Source organism: Psammomys obesus, unplaced genomic scaffold (assembly GCF_907164565.1).
Source record: "Psammomys obesus unplaced genomic scaffold, mPsaObe1.curated_primary_1811, whole genome shotgun sequence".
In the NCBI taxonomy this organism is placed as follows: Eukaryota; Metazoa; Chordata; class Mammalia; order Rodentia; family Muridae; genus Psammomys; species Psammomys obesus.
In genome coordinates this window covers 15,424,036-15,437,574 of record NW_026596085.1, presented here as the reverse complement: position 1 = coordinate 15,437,574, position 13,539 = coordinate 15,424,036, and the positions used below count along the sequence as shown (strand labels likewise).

The 13,539-nt window shown below is 52.9% G+C and overlaps 1 protein-coding gene across 1 annotated transcript; it reads right to left on the bottom strand.

Annotated features, from left to right (window-relative positions):
- Positions 1 to 5,261: 5,261 nt before the first annotated feature.
- Positions 5,262 to 10,462, bottom strand: Rtl6 (retrotransposon Gag like 6). The gene is made up of 2 exons (XM_055627160.1): positions 6,528 to 10,462; positions 5,262 to 5,356 (listed from the first exon to the last, which is right to left on the bottom strand). The coding sequence occupies exon 1, from the start codon at positions 9,667 to 9,669 to the stop codon at positions 8,950 to 8,952; it is 720 nt and encodes a 239-aa protein (XP_055483135.1). The 5' UTR covers positions 9,670 to 10,462; the 3' UTR covers positions 5,262 to 5,356; positions 6,528 to 8,949.
- Positions 10,463 to 13,539: the final 3,077 nt, after the last annotated feature.

Sequence of the window (13,539 nt, the reverse complement as noted above, 5' to 3'; positions counted from 1 at the left end):
CTGCCTAGGAAACAGAAGGGTTAACGCTGACCTCAGCACTAAACCCCAGCGCAACAATCAAGGTGCTTGTTACCAAGCGGGAGGGAGAGAAGGAGGTTGGCTGGCTGGAGGTACCTGGGGCTTTCTGAACAGTATAAAGGCTCTGTGTTGCTGTGGTCACATTGCAGGAGCACGTATCTGTCACAACACTCACACTGTGTGTCACTTCTGAGAACTTCACAGGTGTAAATTCCAATTTAATCTTTTAAAGAAAACACGCATACAAACCACACATCAACAACCAGAGAGGAATAGCAACGGAAAGCATGCAGCTTTGTGCAATAACACGTTGCAGGCTCATTATCTTTTCAGAGCAACATTTTGAGCAACAGTAGGATGTGTATTCTACAGAATCCATTTTTTTTTTCCAGGAAGATAAAAATGGTATATTCGGCAGCTGGAGACATGGCTCAGTGGTTAAGAGCACTGAAAGGTCTTTTGGTGGACCCACGATCGAGTCCCAGCACCTACACAGTGGTTCACAACCATCTGCAACTCCAGTTTGAAGGGATCCAACACCTGTCAAGTCCAGTTCCAAGGTCTCCAAAGCCCTCTCCTCCCCTATGGAGACACTGTATGCATGTGGTGTATATACACACACAGGCACACACCCAACACCCATAAAATAAAGCCTAAATAAATCCTCAAAACATTTTAAATGGTGTACACAGCACATCCCTAAGCTGGAAGAAAAAAAAAAGTGGTTTATTTGTGGTTTTAAGGCTTGACTACTTTGACAGCTTTTGAGCTATACCCCAAGTTCAAAGCTACAGCCCCAGCAGCTGCACAGACCTCTGCGCTGGTCCTCCGGAGCAGGTCTGAACCCCACTGCTTCCATTCTGCAACCTCCTCACACACTGGCGACCAGACCTGCTCCACAGAGTGATCTATGAGCTCCAGGCCTGGTCAGGCCCTGCACACCCTCCGCTTTCAGAACAGCGCCAACATTCAGTGGACGCTTGGCACACGTGTGTCGCTGGGACCATTTCTCTCCCTCAGACCCTGAAGTTCCTTCCAAACACTCTGGGTAGCTGGCAGAGCAGCTGCGGAACCACTCTGCCACAGTAACTCACAACTCCACTCCCAGTCAGTAACCCACAGTTCCTTGGGTTACCAAGTGAATTGTTCGTAACTGGTTTATTGAAGCTCAAGTCAATGGGAGTATAGAGAAACAAACTCAGTCCAGATGGGGCCCATGGCTTCTGTCCCCTCCCAACTCTAAGGTTCTGTGTTACTCCTATTTTTAGACTTGTCTCTTAGTGTTTAATGATCCACTTAAATTCAACCCAGAATGTGGCTGGGTTTCTGTGGCTCTGGGGCTGGCAGGCGAGGGTGTCCCTCTCCAGATGCTGCCTTGTGCTCTGCCTTACAAGGCCATATTCACCCAGCAGTGGGGATCAGCTCAGAGGAAGGGGGCCACCAGCAAGGATTCCTGTCGGGGAGAGAACCATGGCTTCTCCTGATGTTTCCATAGCTCAGGACATCCAAGGGCAACTTGAGCCTCCCAGGCCTACTGGTCCCTGACACTGTCCCACCCCAGGTTTTTGACACCTGCTTTCTCAGGTGTCCTGCTTTGGAATTTCCTGCAGTATCGTGGTCCCTGGTTTCAAGTACCTTCCTCAGGGTAGCAGACATTCCGAAAAACGGAAAGTAGGAGGTCAGCTAGAAACCAGCAAGGGGCCAAGCATCCCAGGCCCTCCTCAGAGGCACCTTGGACACATTCATTATGCACTAGCAGTGACAGGCAGCCTGGAGAGACATCTGCACTGGCCAGCTCATGAGGGGATACCCCAGGCTGCTGCCAAAGCAGTAGGTGAAGAAAAGCCCACTACAAACTGTTGCCATTTCTCAGCTAGAGTCAATATTGCTGTGAAGAAACACCACGACTGAAAACAACTTGGAAAGGGTTTATTTGGCTTACACTTCCATATCGCTATTCATCATAGAAAGAGTCAGGACGAGAACTCAGACAGGGCAGGAACCTGGAGGCAGGAGCTGATGCAGAGGCCATGGAGGGGTGCTGCTTACTGGCTTGTTCATTTTGCTTTCTTATACAACCCAGGACCACCAGCCCAGGGATGGCACCACCTACAATGGGCTGGGCCCTCCCTGATCAGTCACTAATTAAGAAAATGCCCTACAGGCTTGCCTATAACCTGACCTTATGGAGGTATTTTCTTAATTGTCTTTTCCTCCTCTCAGATGACTTTAGCTTGTGTCAAGCTGACATAAAACTATCCAGCACAGCCATCATAGAAAACACCCCTATCTCAAGATATGTGAGTCTATGAAAAAGCTAGAAACAGATTTAGGGATTGCAAACGTATTGAGATTTCAGTGTGGTGGTGTCTAGCTCCGGTTTGTTTGATGAGGTCTCTGAATTAGTCACTCGTTTGCTTGCTGTGATAAGATGCCCTGACCGAATGCAACTTCCAGAAAGGTTTTACTTTGGCTTGGAGTTCCAGAGGGAGAGGGCATTGTGGAGAGGAAGACAGCAGGCAGCTGGAACAGGGAGCTGAGAGATCACATTTCCATCCACAACTGGGAAGCCGAGAGAGCAGCCCGGAAGGGGTGGGGCTATACTCCCTCAAAGCCCAACCTCACTGATGTACTTCCTCCGGCAAGGCTGCACCTCCTAAAGGTTCCATAACCTCGCAAACTGTTCAGCTCACTGGAATCCAAGTGTTCAAATATGTGAGCTTACAATGGCTTTCCTCTCTCAAACCACCACAGTATATCATTGACTACGGTCTGAACAACAAGCATTAGCTTCTCAACAATGTGGCAACAGGGTACGGATTTCAGCATTTGAGTTGGAGGGACCTGTTTTCAATCTACTAGAGATGGCAAAGGAACCTACTGGGAAAGAGAGGCTCCTGCTGTCCATGGAATCTCAGTCTGTGGATGAACTGAGAAACTGTGCTTCCCATGTGCTCAGAGGGACAGCAAGGCTGACCTTTCCTGTGCACTGGCAATGGCCCTTATAAGCAGGCCCTTACTAAGTTGAGCCTGAGAACAAGGTCCTATTGACAAGGGGAAGTGTTCCCAAGAAAGCTAGCTACTAGGATTGTTGTTACAGCCTGGCTTGTGAGAAAAGAAATTGCAAACAAGTTACATTTGCAAAGGAAAGTGAATGTTTACTCCCTGTAGCCAATTAGGGAATGAAATGTGTCTCAAAGACAATGTCCTGTCTTCACCAAGGCTCCTTCTTCTCACTATTAAGTGGGTCAAGATAAGTATGGGCAGATGACCCCCCCCCCACACACACTTGTAAAGTAGGTCAGTGAGCGTGGGGTATTCGGGCTTCCCCGGAGTGATAGGCAGACAGCTGCTCTGGCATGGGCTATGTGACCAGGACAGCTGCCATATCCGAAGTATGGTCACAGCTGCCTTGAGCAGGCCAGGCGCCGGGGGACACTGTTGGCAGAATCTCTGCCCTTGGAATGCATTTGGTGAGCCCCAAGTGCTGTGGCAACATAAGATATCTGACAGATGAGAGGGGAGGGGAGGGGCAGCCAGAAAAACCCTAATCAGGGGGGGGGGGGGGGGGGGGGGGGTCCTAACAGTAACTTTAAATCTGTGTCAGTGTCCTTGGAATGAGAACAAGACAGGCTGTCCAGGCCTGAGAGGTGGGTCCCAGGACTGGCCAGTGTCAGGCCCGGGTGGTGGGCAAGTGTGGATGGGTAGGTTGACACCATTTCCCCTGCCTTGGGGATACCATAGACAATGGGGGAATCAAGCCACCAGAAAACCCACAAGGCCACATGGAGGAGCCTAAACCAGAGTCACATGGTCACTGGGGTGTTGGCCAAGTGTGGGGTTTTGTTCCCCATAGCCCTGGTTGCCAGCTTTCACCAGAGCCAGATAGAGGAACGGGTTGGGACCCAGACCTCCATACTTCTACTGCCAGGTAAAAGGGGGTGACAGGCCCAGATCTCCTGGGGCCTGCCGCCTGGGGACAGGTAGGAAGCCACTAAGCACCCTGAACCTGTATGTAGCAGAGGATAACAATCAAATCGGAAGCCAGCCAGTTGCTACGGACTCTTACAGGCCAGAGTCACAGACACACGGTGGCAATACAACAATGGCTGGGTCTGCTGCTGGCTAGAGCCCTAAGGGACCAGCCTTCGATGACAGGGTCCTGCAGTTGCCCAGCAAGACCAGCAACCTTCAGAGCAACGGTGTCCTACCCCAGGCTGCCTCTGCCACAGGGTGTTTAAGAGCAACTTTGGAAAGTTGTTTTAGTGACAACAGACAAGCACGCGTAAAGTGGAAGCCAGATCTCACAAAAATGATATAAGCGAGAACAGGGCAGGCCATGGGGCAGACCAGGCTCCAGGTGGAGGAAGGCACACTCCACGGAAAATTTGCTGTATGGTGTTGGTGTAGAGACACATCCCACACGGCATACCAAATTAATCCCAGAAGGGGCTGTTTATTAAGAGGGAAATGCGACCTGAGGTTCGGTGAGAGCCATCCCAGAGGTTCCAGAGTGGTCAGGACTGCCTGTCCTTAGCTCTTCCTAACCCAGTGGTTCCTGTTCTGCAAGGCCATTGTTTGCATGACGCTGTGTGACTTCCCTCCCATCTCCTCAGCATGCAATGGATTTTCTCAGAGGTTCACCACAGTGTCTCAAAGGCTAAGGTCAGGGGGCAGTCTGAGCTTCCCATTGCCTCATAGAAACCCACCAAGAGGAGACAGGTCATTATTTTGTTAGAAAAGTTAAGTTTTCATTAAAATATAGTACTTGGGTTTACAAATCCTCGGTTTCCTTTCATGGCTTAAACGACATTTGAAAACTGTGACATGGCATGTGTTGACAAAGCCTATGAGTGCCAAGGGATCCTAGGACCAGTCAGGCTACCTGAGCACATGGCTGCCATGGGATGAGCTACGTGGCGTGGGTACCCATCTTGTCTGCCTGCTCTAAGACTGAACCTGTCCTGTATAGGTCACCCTCTGGGCTAGGTCCCAGGGGCACAGCTGGCAGAACCACCTCTCTTGAGGCATAAACACTGTGACAGGGATCTTTCTACCACACCTGGGCCCCAAGGCCCACCAGTATGCCCATTTGTGTAAATGATTTCATAGTATCCCCCAAGATGCTGCTGTGTCCCAGCCATCTCTCCTGCTCAGTGCAGCAGCCTGGCAGAGCCTGGCACCGCTTGCGCGTGTGCCTCAGCTTCAGTCACACCCAAAGCAGAAGCTCAGAAACACTCATAGCAGATACGACACACACCGGGTTTGTATCTTTAATTACATACGGAGCTCTTACAAACTGGTCAGGCCCATCAGTGGAGCAGAGGACAGCGGCAGTCTGCAAAAGAGGAAATGCAATCACTTGGTGTAAGAAGATGCTCAACAAGCTAGAATTGAAAGATGCAACTAAAACGTGCTGCTGCTGTCCTCAGCAAGTCAGAACATGCTCAGCCTTGGGAGGAGACAGTTACCCTTGCTGGTGGCAGTGTGACAGACATGGAAATTTCTGGAAACTGTTTTGTCAGCAGGTGATAAAAGTCTCACAGGGCCCCGTATTCTTTAATCCACTAATCCCACCTTTGAGATTCTAGCCCAAGGAAGTAACTTGGCCCTAGGAGGGAAACCTGACAATTTCTGATGGTGCACAGCATTGTCCCTCTGCCTGAGGGGAGAGCTGAAAGCCATTCAGCACAGGGTTGGTGGCACATGGAAACAGCTGTGTCATAAGCACCTTGTGAGGATCCACAGGCAGCACCATGACTGTATAAGAGGCAAAGGAAGATGCAGCCAGGGAGAAAGGAAACATCAAAACAATGAATGGTACCATTTTTTTCCTCTTCTGGTCCCCTAAACTTCCTGTTATATGGCTGTGGGGAATGGGAAGCCCGGGTCTAGCTGCTGATGGCACTGAGTGGGGACTCCTCTCTTTAGCTCTACCCTCTGTGCTGGACCAGCTGTCACCAAGTCCAATGGGAGGTTCTAAAGAGATGTCAAAGGTGAGGACACTGGGAAGCCAGCCTTCTGTCCCAACCTCCAGCTCACTTCCTAACCTGAGCCTCAGGTCCTGACACCCTAGCAAAGCTCCTGACGGACACCTCCCAAGCAAAGGGCAACAGGATGTTCTCATCACTCAGGCTAGAGAGCAGAGCCTCTGCCAACTAACACCCTCTCCCCAGTGTGCTCCAGCTGAGTTGTATACTTACCTGAGCTTGCTCCCCAAGTCACCCCCAGCCCATGGCAGCTTCCCCACCTCCATTCACTCCCCTGCAGGCTGATGCCTGCATGCTCATCCAGTTCCATCCTCTGCAACAACAGGCACCTTAGGCCAACCCAAATGTGCTACCACGCAGCAGTCACACCTTGTCACATAGTCACCCTGCCGAGATGAGTCTCAGCTGTTTCCTCAGAGTCACTAAATGCTTTTGGACAGGAAGATAAGCCCAAGGTCACCCCCACCCCATGCCAGGTCCCACTGTCAATTAGAAGCGAATATAGTGAAGCCTGCTTACCAGATGGGTGCCACAGAGTCTGGAACACAGGTACAGCACTGCTGAAACAGTCAATGCCAAGAGAAACACCACTCCTCATACACCAACTCCTCCACTCCCCTCTCCTTGCTCTCTTCTGAGCTCAAGAAACTACAACCTTAAGATATGTACAAAGCCTACCCTCCATTCTTCCTCAGCTCGAGGCCCAGTTATCATAGCCTCCCTCGGAGCTGCACGGGCCTTGCATCTCATCATTTTGGCTGAGAACTAACCATGAGCCCCCGCTAGATCCACGATGGGCTCCTCAGAAACAGAGCCAAAGCGGTTCCTCCAGGTCTAAGGCAGAGGGCAAACCTATAAACCCTCTCTTATGTGCTCCAGGCTCCAAGCCACAGAGAGCTATTGAGACTATCCTAAATGCGGGGCAGCACCAACCCGTTCCCATAAGCATAAGCACCGAGGAACAAAACAATCACCAAGCCAGCGCCACCTCGGAGGCAGTGTGGACACGCTGCAGCAGGATGACCCACGTGGGTCAGGCCAGATGCATGGCTGACTGCAGGGTCAGCCTAGGGCTCTGAAGCAGAACCTAACGAAAATACCAGCACCCAGTGGTCCAAGGAGCCAGGGCAGGTGGCATGCCTCCCCGGTGGCTCTCTAACCCCGACTGGGAAGGCCACAAGAAAACCCACCAGTTGCCTCTTGCCTCCAAAGACACCCCCACCCCCAGCCCCTTTTCTGGGGACCCCTCTACTGGAAGATCCCTGATGCTCAGCTGCTGGAGACAGGTGGGCACTCTCAGTGGGACCCCGGGGAGTCTTCCACCTACATATAGCACCATAGTGCCAGCAGGGTGCCTTGGCCTAAGCTGTTCAGCAAGGCTGCGGGCTGAGAGCTAACAAAGAGCAGGTAGCTGTGGGCTGGGAGCCCAGCGAGCATTGAAGACTCCTGGCCTTTTAAGGGCAGCTGCTTTGGAATCAGTCACTTCTTCCAATGACAGAGGAAGTCTCTGGAAGGGGCCAGGTTCCAGGCCCCAACCTCTGGGCTCTTTGGGTGGGTCCTGAGGTGTTTTGTTTTGTTTGTGGTCAAGCCAGGGCCGTGCAGAGGAAGGCAGGAAAACCCAGGAGAGGCACCTGCCTCCCCCAAGGGGCCAGGCGGGCATGTAAACACGGTTCATTTGGCAGTGAAATGTGACAGATATGTCACTGTCCAGAGACTAGGCTGAGTCTGAGTACGGTCTTGAGGTCATCCTTCTGTGAGGAGGCCAAAACTTTGCTCCTCAGAATTGGAACATGTGTCCACGTGAGAACCAAAGCAGTCGGTCACTCTTCACCAGTTCTTCAGACTGGGGCAGCAAAAGGCCAACCCTCCCCCTCTTATTGAAGGTGCTTGAGGCCTCCCAGAGGAACTGGCCCCCAGTCTCTTCTTCTTGGACAAAGGCTAGACATTAGGCCCAGGCACAGAGAGGGTACGTTGCATGGGCTCCTTGGCCCCCTAGAGATGGTATGAGTGGTTGAAAGGCTGAGGTGAGAGCCACATGGCACCTGGGTGGACAGGGAAGTCTGTAGCTAGACAAGGCCCACCATGGGGCCCTCTGGGCAGAAATGCACAGACAGCTTTGAGCCTCTCACTGGAAATCTAGGTAGCAAATGGAATCCCAAGGGCCCCCCTCAGTCTGCTATAGCTGAAGCATGAACGTTAGGAATGTGCCTGATGGAACTGTCCAGGGTCCCAAGTCCATGATTAACTTGGCAGACAAATGCTAGATTTCCCTGATAATGTCGGACACTGGCAGTCACAGGCAGGTGTGAAGGAGTCTCTATGGACAGGAGAGGCAGGAGGGGTGTCTGCGAAAGAACAGACCTTCCCAGCAACAGCAGCAGAGTATGCTGGAACACAGACTCCCCCGCAGACGAAAGTATCCCTGGAATGAAGGCTTGGCTACCTGGCCACCTTGCAAATGTGGCCAGATGTCCAGATGTGGGCAGGATGGTTCAGGTAGATACCAGCCACCTGCCAGGCCAAGCTGGCTTCTTTCTATCCAGAACTCATCAGCAAGACTGGCATGATCAGGAAGGGAACTGCCAAGGGGCTTGTAGGGAGTGCACCAGAAACTGAGCATCCATGAGCTGAGCGGACAGAGGTGGTGAGCCTAAATGGTCCCTAGGCACATACATGTCCAAGGGGCCGTGTTGTGATTACTGGAGAAGCTGGGGTTGCCAGCAACAGAGGGGGGAGCATGCACTCAGTTGCGGTAAAGCTAGCAAAGAAAACGGCACAGCAGGGTGGGTGGCCAATGCAGATGGCAGGATAGCCTCCCAGTAGACCAGGAGAGGCATGAAAGGTGTCTCAAAGAGGGCAATGGTACTGCATGGACAACTCTCCTTGACAAGAAAGTCTAGCTACCAGGGTGGCCACAGACTACCAGGTTGGTGGCGGGTCCCTAAAGGTTCCGGCTGCGAGTGGGCAAGACCGGTGCGGAACTGGTCCCGCTGGAGTCTGGATGCACTGGGCAGGGTCCTGGGCCAGCTGTGGCCAGTTGGCGGCACACCATCTGCCGCTCCCGCACGGCCCTATTGGAGGCAGAAGTCTTCCGGATTTGCGCGCGCCGTGAGTGCCTCAGCGGGGACTTGTAGGTCCTGCGCAGCTCAGCCAGAAAGCCCTGGTAGTTGTTTCGCAAAGGGCTGTCTGGTTGCATGTGGGGAATGGCCCACTTCTCCGCCTCCCCAGTCAGCCGGGACACTAGGAAGGCCACTCTCTCAGCTTCGCCCGGGAAGCGGGAGGCTTGAAAGATCATGAACCTGTCCATCTGCATCAGGAACCCTGCCAACTGGCCGGGGTCTCCCGAGAAGGGTTCAGGCAGCAAGGTGGGTGGCGTGGTCATGGGGCGGGTTCCATCAGAGGTAATGGCAGAGACAGGTGGTGTGATCTGCAGAGAGCCAGGGATGCGCGCCCGGGTGCGAAGCAGAGTAAGTTCGGCCATCACGCTCTCCAGCATGTTGGTAAGGTTGGCCTTCTCGGCCCTCAGCGTAGAGGCCTCGCGCCTCAGCGCTGAGTTGGTGAGGCGCAGGGAAGTCAGGGTATCAACCACGTCATCCATCTGCGCACCAGCACCTGGGTCAGAGGCTGGGCTTTCGGTTTTGGAGGTCTGAGGTTGGACCATGCTGGCCAAGGTCAAGCCACAGGGAGCTGGAGAACCAGAACGAAAGGCCTTGGGTGCTGAAGCAGGTGCGCCCAGGCAGACTCTCGGAGGGAAAGCCTGAGGACGCTGGTCCTGTCCCAGCCACTGTTCCTTTCTGCAGGCTTCTCAGGGTCAAGGTGTGGGGTGCTGGCTGGACCTGCCCAGGCCTTTAAGGATGCTCGAGCTGGACCTGCTCAGCCCTTGAAGGTGCATAGGCTGAACCTACCCAGGCCTTGCAGCATGAGCGAGCAGGACCTACCCAGGCCTTGCGGGGCGTGCAGGCTGAACCTTCCCAGGAAAGCCTCCCAGGATGCGCAGGCTGGGACTGGCCGGGGCCCTGCGGGTTGCGCGGACCTGCGCTGCCGGAACTTTGCGGGATGCACCTGCCGGCGTTCGGCCCGCGGGTGCAGGCACTGTCCACGGGTGCCACGCGACCACCTGCGGGAGAACAAAGGCGGCCGCACCTGGGCTGGCCCCAGGCGGGCGCCGTGTGTACCTGTCGCTCCGCCGCTCCCTCCGCTGCCAAGATGGCCCGCGGGTCGGAGCCGCGCCCGGCCTGCACGTCACGGCGGCCGCCGGAACTGCTTCCCGGGAGTCGGCGGCGGCGGTTCCCGCGGGGGTTGCCGGGTCGCAGCACTGTCCCGAGCGGTCACCGCGCGGTCTTTGTGCGGGCGCGGCGGGCGAGAGTGCAGTGGGGAACTAGGCAACTGGCCCAGGGCCTGCTGGTTGCCATGGAGACCACCGCTCCCGGACCGCCCGCCGACTGAGACCTTGCCTTCCGGAAGTGACGCAGCCCCGCCTCCCAGGCCATGCGCCTTCCTCAGCAGCCTATTACCGAGGAGCATGGGTCCTGCTTTTGGTTCCCGCTGTGGGAAAGCTTAGTTTTTGTTTTTGTTTTTGTTTTTGTTTTTGTTTTTGTTTTCTGATTCTTCCCAAGGCCTAGGGCAGCTCGCAGAGCCTCTCCGAGGCGGTGTCATTTTTTTTTTTTAAGTGAAGTTGACTTTTTTTTTACTGTAACTTGAACAACATTCGAATGAACTGTACGATCATGGTAGAAAATTTTGACAAGAAAACTTTTTTTTTTTAAATTATTGTAGTTTTTTTGAGGCAGTCTCCTGTAAACCAGACTGTTCAGGAACTCAGGAAGTAGGCAGAGATGACCTTGAACCTTTTTACCTCCACCTTTCCGGTGCTGGATTACGGGAGTTCACCGCCTCACCGGACTGGGATGGTTTTCTTCGCCACCCTTTTTCTGAGGCAGAGTTGTATGTTGCCCAGACTGGCCTTCAACCCACAGTGAAGCCTAGGGTGACCACAATCCTTCGGTTGCCACCTCCAGTGTGCTGGGATTGCAGGCTCTGAGCGCCACAGCCCTGTGAGGATGCTGAAAATAAAACCCAGGGCCTCACAACCGCAAGCACGCCGATAGTTCACCATTTTCCCATTAGTATCCTATTAGGAAACATGGGCTTCAGTGCCTTGCAAACAATCATGTGTCCTACTCATACTGAATGTTGAGATTCTCCTAGGGGAGGTAGTTCGGGAGCGTGACTTTCCGTTATCGCCAAGAGCTCCACTGAAACCGCTACCTTTTATCCCTGCCTGCCTTAGTGATAGATGGCCTGCTCGTTGTCCATTCTGAATTTCATAAGTATAGTTTATTTGAGTCCTACCCCCTCCCTCTGTCAGAGCCAGGAATTAAAACCAAGGAGTAATGTGGTGGGGAGAGAAGAGGGGCTTAAGGGTTTGAGTGAAGATCCTGGAGCTTTTCTAGACTGGCCTGGCTTAATTGTTCCTTCACGGTCAGCTCCATACTGGGGTGTACTGGGAGAGAAAACACCTTCTGTGAGGCCCTTCCACGATGCAGTCTAGGTTGGCTGCAGGTGGGGGGCAAGCCTGGAGCGGAGCTGTGTTCTTCCTGCCTGTAGTGTTTGGTCCTCCGATCGGGGTTTACAGCTGAGGGTATCCATACTGGGAGACACCGCCTGCATTCTACTGTTCCACACTCTGTCTTTTGTGACCAGCTAGAATTCTCCAGCGCATGAAGTGAGAGAGGAAAGGGAGAAGACAGGGTGCCTTCACATTGCTTCTGTGAAGTCTCCAAAATCAAGCGGAGGCGAGAGCTGCATTTACCTTGACTAAGGCCAATGAGTTCAAAATCAAAAATTGTTCTAGACTGAACCCCTCCCCCGCCAAACACACACTGTGTTTCTGAACACACCTGGGCATGCCCTTGTGAGTCAGCCCCTCAGAATCACAGTGGCGCCTTCCCCAGGTCCTTGAATGCTTCGGGCTGCTAGGGACCTGCTTGCAGTTCAGCTATGGTTGACCTGAGGTTCCCCAGGACCTTGGAAAGAAGGTGTGCCATATGGTGCCGAGGATCCGTGATAGCCCCACTCTTCAGTTTCAAATGAGTACATTTGTCGAGCACGTAACAAGGGAAAGTAAAAGGACAATTAGCGCACAGCAGATCGAAGCAGCAAAACATCAGATCAGTGCTCACAGCAGCCAGCAGAGGCGGCTGGAGTAGCCTGGCCAAGAGCAGATGCTGAGGCCCACAGACAAACATTAGGTGGAACTTGGGGAGTCTTGTGGAAGAGTCAGGGGAAGGATAGAAGGACCTGGAGGGGACAAGAACGCCACAGGAAGACCGACAGAGTCAACTAACCTAGGCCTATGGTGGCTTACAGAGACTGAAGCACTGACAAAAGAGCACGCATGGACTGGACCCAGACCCCTGACACACACAGAGCTGAAGGGCAGTTTGGTCTTCATGCGGGTCCCCTAACAACAGGAGTAAGGGCTATCTCTGACTCTGTTGCCTGCTTTTGGATCACTTTCCCCTAGCTGGGTTGCCTTGTCTGGCCTCAGTGGGAGAGGATGCACTTAGTCCTGCTTTGATTTGATGTGCCCAGGTGGGTTGGTATGGGGGAGGAGAACTTCCCTTTTCTGAGGGGGAAGGGAGTGAGAGGGTGGGATAGGAAGGAGGGGGCTTCGATCTGGTTGTAAAGTGAATAAATTAATATATTTAATTAAAAAAAGGAAAAGCAGAGGGAGAGTACTTGGGTTCAGTTTGGGTCCGGATGTTGCTGTGACACCATGTGTGATGTGTACCCTCTGCTGTGAGCACATGAGGGAGCACAGGCATGGCCTGCTGAGTTCTGAGCCCTCCCCTGGAATAGGGAGCAGGGAGTGGGAACAAGGCCAGGCTATCTTTTGAAGTCAGAGGTGAGAAGAGAAACCGTTCACTTGGAAAGAGAAATTCATCTCAGGCGCTTCATGGGACTCACAGCATGTGCAGCCCTTGGACCACACAGACACCATCTCCTGAGCCCATTCCACCTGGTTGGATGGACAGAACACGGAAAGGTGAGACTGGGAACCACCTAGTAAAAATCACATTCTTCACTGAAGACCAGGCCTCAAATAGGACATGCTAGGTGCTGGGAAGAAGTGGGGAGGGAGATTAACCTACAATAAGGTCAGAAAACTCAAATCCTGGAACATCTAAAGCTACGCTTGGTGGCAACAAAATCAAGCATCATAAAATGAATTTACTCCAGATAAAATCAAATAGATGAAACACCAAAGAAAGAGACTACAAAGTGAGCACAGGTGGGTGTTTGATAAGAGCAATGCATGAACGATATTTACAAAGAGAACAGAGGGGAGGGGCATAGGGCATCAAGATCAGGCAGCTGTGGAAAGACAGGTGAAGGCACTTACCACCAAACCGGACAGCCAGAGTCAATGCCCCGTACTCACATGATGGAAGTTCTAGTTTTGTTCTGTGCTGTGTTAAAACACTACGACCAAAAGTGGCTTGGGGAGGGGAAGGTTAGCTTACACTTT